At 49.5% G+C, this 11,945-nt stretch overlaps 1 protein-coding gene across 1 annotated transcript; it reads left to right on the top strand.

Moving 5' to 3' along the window:
• Positions 1-8,303: 8,303 nt before the first annotated feature.
• Positions 8,304-11,941, top strand: LOC102430507 (zinc finger and SCAN domain-containing protein 5B-like; the record flags this gene model as incomplete). The annotated part of the gene is made up of 4 exons (XM_023748730.1): positions 8,304-8,841; positions 9,510-9,721; positions 10,296-10,455; positions 11,406-11,941. Coding segments are annotated over exons 2-4 (807 nt in total), but the record flags the coding sequence as incomplete, so codon positions are not given.
• Positions 11,942-11,945: the final 4 nt, after the last annotated feature.

Here is an 11,945-nt window from a genome sequence, read left to right on the forward strand (position 1 = left end):
CCACCGTTTGCCGAGGCTGGAAGAAGCCCGGAGGGGGTTATTCTGAGTGAGAGACCCGTCAGAGACAGACAAGTTACCCCAAGATTCCCCTTCGATGTGGAATCTACAGAACAAAGTGAATGACCAAACGCACTCCTAGGCACGGGGAACGGACTGATGGGCGTCACAACCGGGCCTGGGGGTGGGGGGGAGGGGAGGCACTGCAAGGCCCCCTAGATGCACCCCCATCGCACCCCCCAAAATAAAAATGAATCCGGCCAAAATGCCAACAGTGGCCTAGACTGAAAAGCGCTCGTTTAAAACAGAAACCACGCCCTGTGCGTGAAGGGGGGGCCGGGGGACCCCTGGTTTCCACGCGATCTCAGAAATGATGCACGGCCCACACACCCGGGTCGCTCTGAGACCAACCTCCGTGCATCCATCCGTCTGTCCGTCCGTCTGTCCGTCCACCCATCCACCCCGCCTCACTCCCTTCCAAACCCCGGGCCTCGGACGCCCCTCCCCGCCCCCCACTCACCGCCTCCGCAGCCCCCGCACCCGCAGCTCCTGCAGCCCGGATTGGCGACCTCTGTGCCAGGGGCTGACACCCCCCCAGTTTGCGTACTCGCTCCGGGCATCACTTCCTGTTCCCGCCCCGCCCTGTGATTGGTCAGAGACAAGGGTTGATCCATTTTTCATAATCCGCTGGGACATGGTTTCCGGGAGAGAAACGCCTGCGGCCGCATGGGGCGTGTAGCCTATGAGCTGCACGGGTCTGATAGGTTTGTAGGATCCAGACACGCAGAGCCGGCCCTGGCGGGTGTGGCTCAGGGATACGAGCGCGGGCCTGGATGCCGAGGGGTCACGGAGGGTCGCGGGTTCGGTTCCCCGTTCAGGCACAGGCCCTGGTTTGGGGTTCAAGCTCCATAGATTCAATGGTTCTGTCTCTCTCTCTCTTTTTCGCTCCCTAGAATCAAATTAAAAAGAATAAATAGCCCTGACCGGTTTGGCTCAGTGGATAGAGTGTCGGCCCGCGGACTGAAGGGTCCCGGGTTCGATTCCGGTCAAGGGCATGTACCTGGGTTGCGGGCACATCTCCAGTGGGGAGTGTGCAGGAGGCAGCTGATTGATGTTTCTCTCTCATCGATGTTTCTAACCCTCTATCTCTCTCCCTTCCTCCCTGTAAAAAATCAATAAAATATATTTTTAAAAAATTCTGTAAAAAGAATAAATAAAAAATAAAAGAGCCCAGCCAGCGTAGCGCAGTGGTGAGCATTGACCTATGAACCAGGAGGTCACGATGGGATTCCTGATCAGGGCACACGCCCAGGGTGCAGGTTCAGTCCCCACTAGGGGGCGTGCAGGAGGCGGTGGATCCATGATTCTCACTCATCATTGATGCTTCTACCTCTCTCTCCCTTGCCTTTCTTCTCTGAAATTAATAAAAATCTATTAAAAAATTGTCAAGATGGTAAATTTCATGTGACTTGTATTTTATCTCAGCTAAACTATGTTTTTTTTTAACTTTATTTGTATTGTCCCCCTTTTGCCAGTCTCCACCGAGTTCCCACCCACCCTTCCCTCTGGCCCTCACCATGGGCTGTGATCATGGGCTATGCATTTGAATTATTTGGCTAATCCCTTTACCTTCTTTTAGAACAGTCCTCCCCTCCCTACCTCCACAGCAGTTAGCCTATTCTATTTTTTATTTTTTATTTTTATTTTTTTAAAAAAATGTAAGCTTTTTAAAAAAATATATTTTACCGATTTTTTTACAGAGAGGAAAGGAGAGGGATAGAGAGTTAGAAACATCGATGAGAGAGAAACATAGATCAGCTGCCTCCTGCACACCTCCCACTGGGAATGTGCCTGCAACCAAGGTACATGCCCTTGACTGGAATCGAACCCAAGACCCTTGAGTCTGCAAGCTGACACTCTATCCACTGAGCCAAACCAGACAGGGCACCTATTCTATTTTTTAAAACTAGTTTGGTCCAGCCGGCGTGGCTCAGTGGTTGAGCGTTGACCTATGAACCAGGAGGTCACAGCTCAATTCCTGGTGAGGGCACATGCCCAGATTGCAGGCTTGATCCCCAGTGTGGGTCGTGCAGGAGGCAGCTGATTGATGATTCTCTCTCGTCATTGATGTTTCTCTTTCCCTTTCCCTTCCTCTCTGGAATCAATTTAAAACCTCTCTCTCTCTCTCTCTCTCTCTCTCTCTCTCTCTCTATATATATATATATATATATATAGTTTAGAGGCCCAGTGCACAAATTCCTGCACAGATGGAGATGGAGTCAGGCCAGCCCTCGCTGATCGGGTTGGCGGGGTCCGACAGCGGGGAGGGTATCCAGGGGGAGGGGCCATAGGTGGTTGGCTGGCACGGCCCCATCCCTGGTTGAACCCTGGTTGAACTCTCAGTCAAGGGGACAATTTGCATATTAGCCTTTTATTCTATAGGATATATATATATTTTATTTTGGGTTTTTTTTATTTTTTATTTTTTATTTTTTTTATTGCTTAAAGTATTACAAAGGGTATTACATATGTGTCCTTTTCCCCCCCCGCCCTTGACAATCCCCTGGCCTCCCCTACCCCCCAGTGTCTTATGTCCATTGGTTATGCTTATATGCATGCATACAAGTCCTTCGGTTGATCTCTTACCCCCCTCCCTCCTGCCCCCCAACCCTCCCCGGCCTTCCTGCTGCAGTTTGACAATCTGTTTGAGGCAGCTCTGCCTCTGTATCTATTATTGTTCAAAAGTTTATAATGGTCTCTATTATCCATGAATGAGTGAGATCATGTGGTATTTTTCCTTCATTGACTGGCTTATTTCACTTAGCATAATGCTCTCCAGTTCCATCCATGCCGTTGCAAATGGTAAGAGTTCCTTCTTTTTTACAGCAGCATAGTATTTCATTGTGTAGATGTACCACAGTTTTCTAATCCATTCATCTACTGATGGGCACTTAGGCTGTTTCCAGATCTTAGCTATGGTGAATTGTGCTGCTATGAACATAGGGGTGCGTATATCCTTTCTGATTGGTGTTTCTGGTTTCTTGGGATATATTCCTAGAAGTGGGATCACAAGGTCAAATGGGAGTTCCATTTTTTGTTTTTTGAGGAAACTCCATACTGTCTTTTATAGTGGCTGCACCAGTCTGCATTCCCACCAGCAGTGCACAAGTGTTCCTTTTTCTCCACATCCTCTCCAGGATATATTTTTTAAAGACTAGTTACTGGAGTTTGATTAAGGAGGGACCATGGCCAAGGATGTGCCCCCCGCCCTCCTCCTTCCTCAGATGTGTCCCTCACCTGACTCCTCTGAGCACAGGAGGCCTGTCTCCCAGTTGCCAGGCATCACCAGGACACAGGGAGGGCGATTGGCACCTGGAAAGAGGGTCTCCTCTCCTTTCGAAGGCCTCCCCGCCTCCCCTGCTCATCGCAGCGCAGTGTGGTCACAAAGTGATGAGGAAAAGTCATGCCCCACCTGGGTCACGGCTAATTCGAGGCTCGGGTCTCCCCCAACTCCCTTCCCTTCAATAAATAAAAAAAATATTCTGTAAAAAGAATAAATAAAAAATAAAAGGGCCCCTGGCCGAGTGCAAACAGTGACCAGACCCGTGGAGAGAGGTGACCTGAGGAGTAGAAGGAGACTTTGCATCTCTGTCATTATACACAGGAGAGCCGCTGGCTGGCAGGGGATGCCCTCCTGGGACTGGTAGGTGGAGAAATCACTTTTAGTTAGTTAGGTGGGCAGTTTCTCTGTGTGTCTCCAGGCTGTGGGGTATGTTGCCCTGCTCCTGGCCCCAGGGGCAGGCAGGGGACAGGTCCAGACTCACCCTTTCCCGTGCCCTCCTTCCTTCCTTCCCTGCACAGGGAGGCATTCTGTGTCTCCATCTACCGGGCCCCTGTCCACCACCAGATGAGCCCATGACGTCACTATTCCAGCAGTGAGAGTAAAAAAGAAATTGCATGTCTTCAGATAAGGACCCAGACACGGGCAGGCTAGGTCCTGCTGTGTCTCTTTGACAGCCTTTGGGTTCAAGTCTCCTACGTCCAATATACAAGCCTGGCTACCCCAGCTCTTTGTTTCCATTTGCATGAAATCGCCTTTCCGACCCTTTACTTTCCATCTACGTGTTTTCCAAGCGGAAGGGAGTTCCTTGCAGACAGCACACGTGAGGGTCTTGTTTTATGACCCATTCAACCACCCTGTATCTTTTGATGTATTTACCAGAGACCCTGTGCACAAATTCGTGCACGAGTGGGGTCCCTTGGCCTGGCCTGTGGGATCGGGACAAAACCGGCTCTCCAACATCCCCTGAATCCTGGATTGCGAGAGGACGGACTGTGGTGATGGCCAGAGGTTAGGGTGGGTGGGAACTGGGGGCAGATGGGCAAAGGGGGGGGGGAGATGAGGACACCTGTAATAGTGTCAACAATAAAAAGAAAGTTAACATAAAAAAAAGAAAGTTAACATTGTTGAGTTGAGATAAAATACAAGTCACAAGAAATTTATCATCTTCATTATTTTTTTAATAGATTTTTACTGATTTTAGAGAGGAAGGGAGAGAGAGAGAGAGATAGAAGCATCAATGGTGAGAGAGAATCATGCATCAGCTACCTTCTGCACCCCCCATACTGGGGATTGAACCTGCAACCTGGGCATGTGCCCTTGACCAGGAATGGAACGGTAACCTCCTGGTTCATAGGACGATGCTCAACCACTGAGGCACACTGGCTGGACTTAATTATTTATTTATTTTAAATATATTTTATTGATTTTTTTACAGAGAGGAAGGGAGAGGGATAGAGAGCTAGAAACACCGATGAGACAGAAACATCGATCAGTTGCTTCCTGCACACCCCCTACTGGGGATGTGTCCGCAACCAAGGTACATGCCCTTCAACAGAATCAAACCTGGGACCCTTGAGTCCGCAGGCTGACATTCTATCCACTGAGCCAAACCGGTTAGGGCGGCTTTTTTATTTAAAAAAAAATAAATTATTTTAATTACTTCTAGGGAGAGAGAGAGAGAGAGAAAGAGAGAGAGAGAGAGAGAGAGAGAGAGAGAGAGAGAGAGAGAAAGAGGGGTTGGAGAAACATTGAACCTATTGAGCTTGAACCCAAAACCAGGGCATGTGCCCAAACAGGGAACAGAACCCACGACCCCCCGTGACCCTTCAGCACCCAGGCTCGCGCTGGTAACCCTGAGCCACACCTGCCAGGGCTGGTCTGCGTGTCTGGTTCCTTCAAACGATTCAGACACGTGCTAAGCAGCTCATCAGCCAACACGCCCTATTCCGCCCCAGACGTTTCTCTCCCAGAAGCCATGAGTGAACGGATTATGAAAAATGGATCAACCCTGGTCTCTAACCAATCACAGAGCTGGGAGGGAACAGGAAGTGATGCCCGGAGCGGGTACATAAACAGGCGGGTCCAGCTCTTGGCACAGAGTTCGCCAGTCTGCGCTGCAGGAGCTGCGGTTGCGGGGGCTGCGGAAGCGGTGAGTGGGGCGAGGGCGTCCAAGGCCGGGGGTTTGGAAGGGAGTGAGGACCGATGCATGGATGGATTGATGGATGGGTGGATGGATGGATGGATGGATGGGTGGATGGATGGATGGCTGGGTGGATGGATGGATGGATGGATGGATGGATGGATGGGTGGGTGGACGGACAGATGGAGGGATGGATGCATGGATGTTGGTCTCAGAGCGACCCGGGTGTGTGGGCGGTGGATCATTTCTGAGATCGTGTGGACACCAGGGGTCCCCCTGGCACCCCTTCAGGCATAGGGCTGAAGGGGTGCCAGGGTTTCTACTTTAAATGAGGGCTTTTCAGTCTAGGCCACTGTTGGCATTTTGACCGGATTCATTTTTGTTTTGGGGGGTGCGATGGGGGTGCTTCTTAGGGAACCTTGAAGTGCTTTCCCTTCCCTCCCCCCTCAGACCCGGTTGTGACGGCCATCAGTCCGTTCCCTGTGCCTAGGAGTGTGTTTGTCATTCACTTTGTTCTGTAGACTCCACATCGAAGGGGAATCTTGGGGTAACTTGTCTGTCTCTGACGGGCCTCTTTCACTCAGCATAACGCCTTCCGGGCTCCTTCCAGCCTCGGCAAATGGCGGGATTCCAATCCTTTTCATGGTGGAGTAATGTTCCCCTGCGGACAGGCACCACCTCCGCTGGATCCCAGCATCTTATTCATGGCTGGTCAGTTGCTTCCATATCCTGGCCCTGGTTTCATGTTTCTCTGTGGCTCCGTGGCTGTCTTTGTTGTTGGTGTTGATTTTCTGTTTGTTTCCCCATGGATTTCTCAACGTGAAAGGAACCCACACGTTTTAGACTGACCAGGCCAATCCCAGATTTCCAGTGACATGAAACCCCTCAATCCCCAGAGTCATGGCTTCATGCTGTTACATATGTGCTCCCACCTTCCAGACACAGGAAACTCTAGGAACCCCCTACACACACAGACACACACACACCTCACCTCCTATCTCACCCTCCTGACTCTCCAGTGACCTTGCCCTAACCTTCAGGTGGGTCCCCTCCCTGTGGTGGAAGGAACACTGGGCGGCCCTGTGCTCATAGTTGCAGCATTTGAGAGGGATCTGGACTCTGGAGAATCCTGGGACGTGGCTCTGGCCTGTGGAAGGTCCCTTAGGGCCTGGGAACATTTCTGCTTATTATTGGTTACTCTCTCCCAGGATGCTTTTCCATTGATTTTTAGAGAGAGTGGAAGGGAGAGGCAGAGAGAGAGAGAAACATCCATGTGAGAGAGACACATTGATTGGTTGCCTCCTGCCCGCACCCCATTCCAAGCCGGGAATTGAGCCTGCAACTGAGGAACGTGCCCTTGACATAGATCCTTGAGTCCATGAGCCAAGGCTCCACCAGCTGGGGTGAACCTTTTCTCATTAAAAATCTTGCTTCCTGAATATTTCAAAGAGCTTTTTCTGGGATGAGATTATGTATATGAGACCCATTAATCCATTTATCCAAACAGATCAGTGAATGAGGGCAGGAGGTGGGGGATGGGGCAGAGAACCTGGTGGGATAGGGTTTCCTTTTGTGGTGACGAAAATGAGGTTCTGGACCCAGACAGTGGGGAGGGTCCCACAGCCTTTCCAAGGCACTTAGAGACCCGAAACTGAACCCTTTAAAAAAGAGTTAGGCCCTGGCTACATAGCCCACTCGGTTACAGCACCGGGTCAGGGCACATACAAGAATCAACCAATGGAGGCATAGATACCTGGACAGACAAATCTTTCTCTTTTTCACTCTCTCTTCTTATGCTTGGATGTGGATTAAAAAAACGGAGTTCAAGTGGTGAATTGTAGGTTGTGCATTTTGCCACAATAACACAATATCTGTAGGAGTTTAACTCTCTTAGGGTTCTTTTTTAAAAAAAGATATATCTTTATTAATTTCAAAGAGTAAGGAAGAGGGAGTGAGAGACAGAAACATCAATGATGAGAGAGAACCATTGATTGGCTTCCTCCTGCACACACCCTACTAGGGATTGAGCCTGCAACCTGGGCATGTACCCCTGACCGGAATTGAAATTGGGACCCTACAGTCCGCAGGTGGACGCTCCATCCACTGAGCCAAACCAGCTAGGGCTCTCTTAGGGTTCTTTTTTGCTGTCCCTCGGCTGGAACAAAGTAGAAAATGTTGGGGGACAATCATAGCTTAATATTTACAACATATTAAATTCCATAGAATTCCAGGTTGTAAATATTTGTTTTCTGTATTTTCCTATAGAATCATGACCAAACAGTGATTACAATTTACCAATGGAATTGCTGTACCTTATCTTTTTTTTTAAATTGATAATGATGAGAGAGAGAGAGAGAGAGAGAGAGAGAGAGAGAGAGAGAGAGAGAGATTTGTTGTTGCACTTAGGATTGCATTCATTGGTTCACTCTTGCTGTGCCATGACCAGACGTGGAACCTGAAAACTTGGCCTAGGGGGACGATGCACTAAACCACTGAGCTATCCAGCCAGATCCCTGAATCTTGTCTTGAGGAGAAGCTAAACGCTGATTTTATTATTGAAATAGATTGTGGGGCTCAGCTGTTGAGTGTCGACCCATTAACCAAAGATCACTGGATTGTTTCCTGGTCAGGCACAGGCCCAGCTTTCAGGCTCCATGCCCATTGCGGTGCCTGCAGGTGTCAACTGATTGATATTTCTCTCTCTCCTCTTCATTCCTCTCTCTCTAAAATCAATAAAATGAAATAATCTTTTAAAGGAAGAATACTATAGGTTAACTTCCAGGGTACTCAATATGGGACCAGTGAGGGGTGTTTAGTATTGGGTGCATCAGGAGGTGAAACCCATCTCTTTCTCTCCTCTCTTTCCGCCAGAACTGTGAACCTGTTACTGAGTCCATACCTCCAGTCGCTCTCCATCAGGAGCTGACTTCAGGCTGGGTTTGCTGCAGTCCAATTAGAGACGTTCCCAGGGAATATGGCTACAGACCAGGCATTTTTCGATGGTCATGGGCACCCCCAGGGCAACCTGGGCTGGGACCTGACACCGGCCGGACCGCCCCAGGGAAACCTCACTGAAGAACAGCACCAGGACTCTGAGAAGTGGCACTTGCTCTTCAGAGCCTTCCAACACCCAACGGACGCGGACCCACTCCAGAGCATGAACACAATGTCTGCGCTCCTCCATCGCTGGCTGAGGCCGGATGTGCTCACCAAGAAGCAGATCTTGGATAAGCTTCTGCTAGAGAAGTTCATGACCTGCATGCCCCTGGAGCTGCAGGTCTTGGTGCGGGAGAGGCGGGTGCAGAGCTTCGAGGAACTGAAGGTCTTGCTGAGAAATAAGAAGAAGGAACCCAGGAAATGGGTGAGTGGAACCCTCATGATGGGCAGTGTTTAATTTTCTGTGTTTTATTTTTAAAATATATTTGTGTTGATTTCAGAGAGGGAGGGAGAGAGAGAGAGAGAGAGAGAGAGAGAGAGAGAGAGAGAGAGAGAGAAACATCAATGATGAGAGAAAATCATTGTTTGGCCCCTCCTGCATGCCTCTGCAGTAAGAATCAAGCCCACAACCCAGTGTTATGTCCTGGCCTGGAATCAAGTCGTGACCTCCAGGTTCATAGGTAGATACTTAGGCACTGAGCCAATGGCGGCCAGGCTGCATAAGCATTCCTGAGATGGACATCTTCTGATATTTGATCTCCCGTCCTGAGGCTCACTATCCCAATGACCTCAGAATAACCTCAGGGGGTAGACTTGTCGGTTCTGCCTCAGGGGTGGGGAAACTGAGGCACAGACCAGGTGCAGGCACGGCGCCTTTCTCTCCAGGGAGCCTCTGCCAATGTTGGTTGCCACCATTTGGGAGGTTGTATTTGATTGATTGATTAAAACAATCACTTTTTTGTAGAGAATGAGGAAGGGGGAGAGAGGGAAACATCCATGTGTTGTTCCACTGAAAGTGTGAGTGTTGAGTAGGACACATGCAAGAAGTAGGACACATCCCGGGTCTTATCTTGTTTAATTTTCTCCCCAAAGAAGGTTGTCACCTTCCAAGGACAGAAGTATCTTGAGGAGAATTTTGATGTCCAGATGCCTGACGAGGAAGTTGGTGACACAGACCACGTGTTGAATTGTCCATGAAGTACCAATCCCCCATTAGTAAGACGGGGGTACATCCTGGGAAGAGCCAGGATGTCAACAGAGAGCCGGGGAACCAGCCAGGAACCAGTGACGTGGTGTGGGGACAGGTGAGTGTGTGATGCCCTGATCTGTGGGGACAGGTGGGAGCTGGTACTAGTGGATGTGGTGATCATAGCTGCTACAGCTGTGGGTTTGATTCCCAGTCAAGAGCACATACTTGGGCTGCAGGTTCCATTCCCTGCCCAGTTGGGGTGATTGCAGGAGTCAACCAATCAATATGTGTCTCCCATTGATGTCTCTGTCTCTCCTTCTACCTCTCTCTGTCTTTCTCTCTCACTCTCTCTTTCTCTTGCTCTACTCTCTCTCCACCCCCCTTCTTGCTCTCTAAAACTCAATGGGAAAAATATCCTGGGGTGAGGATTAACAACAACAAGAACAAAAAGTGTAAGGAATGTCATGTATGAGCTTGAAGTAAAGGTGTGATGGGTCCACATAGGGACAGACTTGGGAGTTGGGGGTGATGGGCTTGGCCCCAAGGAAGTCTAGGCAGAGCCACAAAACTGTGGTGTTAGGTAAGCTGGGGTCTAAGGTCAGGGAGATGGACAGGACGGGGGGAGGAGGGATGGAGCTTCCCACCCCTGGTTTCAAACACGTTTAACCCCCCTTGGTTACCCATGTCAGGGGCAGAGAGTCTTCTTGCTGGAGGCGATTCTCAAGAAAAGTGATCTGGAGGCTGTGAGGCCCATGGAGAATTTGGTGAAGTTGGAGAAGGATGTGATGGAAGACAGGGAAGAGGCAGCAGTACTCACATCTCCAGAGCCTTCACTTCCCAGCAGTCCTGGTGAGTATGGAAACTGGGCTTGTAGAGCAATGATTATTGTGTCATCAATCAGCGAGCTAGAGACAAGACGCCTTAATGAACCAATTGGTTAGGAGTCTTTATGACATGCAGGCTCAGAGCAGAATATCTCTGTCAAATTCTGAGAAAACAAAGGAAAGAGTATTCCTTTTTTGAATATCCTTCTAAGTCCTTCTGTAAGTTATTTTTCCAGACAGCTTGTAGTCTTGAGTAGGAATCATATCTAACAAACACCTGACATGGGAATATTATCAGTATCAGCTTCTCAGCCCCTTAGGTTTGATAGCTAGTTTGCCAGGTCAGACAGTTAGGTTTATCTTTTCTATTATTTAAGCTAAAAAACAAAGTTAATTTAGAGAATCAAAGACCTTCTAAAAATGGCAGAGTTGACTTACAGAACAAGGGACTCTCTGAAAATAGCAGAGCATTTCAAACAGCAGCTTCACAAAATAGAGATTACTATGCTTCATTATTGATGCCCCCTCTGCTGGGTCCCCACCTGGGCATCCAGCGTGGTCATCTATTGGGGACGGTTGGCTCTCAATGCCAAGCCTTCTCTATCACAGACTCTTGGGTGCCCTAAGGTCTAAATTCTCGGGTTTGTTGGTTGATGGGAATGTTTTACAACCTACATCAACTTTGGTTCAAAGGCCTTTGTTAGTGTTAAAAGTGCTCTTTTAATAGAAAAATATATTTATTTTTAGAGAGAGTGGAGGGGAGATAGAGAGAGATAGAAACATGGATGATAGGGAAAATAATCGATTGGCTGCCTTCTGCCTGGCATCCACCGGGGGTCGAGCCCCACAACCAGGGTATGTGCCCTGACAGGGAGTGGAGGTGGCAACCTCTTGGTTCCTGGGTGGATGCTCAGTCCATGAGCTGAGTTGAAAGTGCTCTTTGATTAATGTTGTGTGTTGAATGCTTTCTTTCAGGAGACTTGGTGAAGACAGAGGGGGAGCAGAACCCCCTGGAAAGAATTGGTCTAGAGCGTGTGGATGCCAGTGACGTACCCCCCACCCATGCTCCGGAGACACAGGCTTTGAGTCAGCGTCCAAAGAGAAGAGGTTCTGGGAATCCAGGAGGTGCCACCAAGAGAAAAAGGGACAACACTCCCACGCCCCAAGAGGAGCCTCAAGAAGGAGCCATGTCGTTGGATAGAGGAGAAGTCACCAGACAGCACGGGTGCAATTCAGTGGGTGCGTCAAGCACCATGGAGCCCACTGGTCACGCTGTTGGCAAAGAACCCAGGAGAAAGGTACCCTACGAGTGCCAAGACTGCGGCAAGAGGTTCAGCTACAAATCGCAGTTAGACCTTCACCGGAGGACACACACAGGAGAGAGACCCTTCCAGTGCCTTGTGTGTTCCAAGGGCTTCATTCAGTCCTCGGACCTCCGGGTCCACCAGATGACCCACACCGGGGAGAAGCCGTTCTGCTGTACAGTCTGCCTGAAGAGGTTCACCCACAACTGCA

The sequence above is a fragment of the Myotis lucifugus genome, unplaced genomic scaffold (assembly GCF_000147115.1).
Source record: "Myotis lucifugus unplaced genomic scaffold, Myoluc2.0 scaffold_1734, whole genome shotgun sequence".
Taxonomy (NCBI): Eukaryota; Metazoa; Chordata; class Mammalia; order Chiroptera; family Vespertilionidae; genus Myotis; species Myotis lucifugus.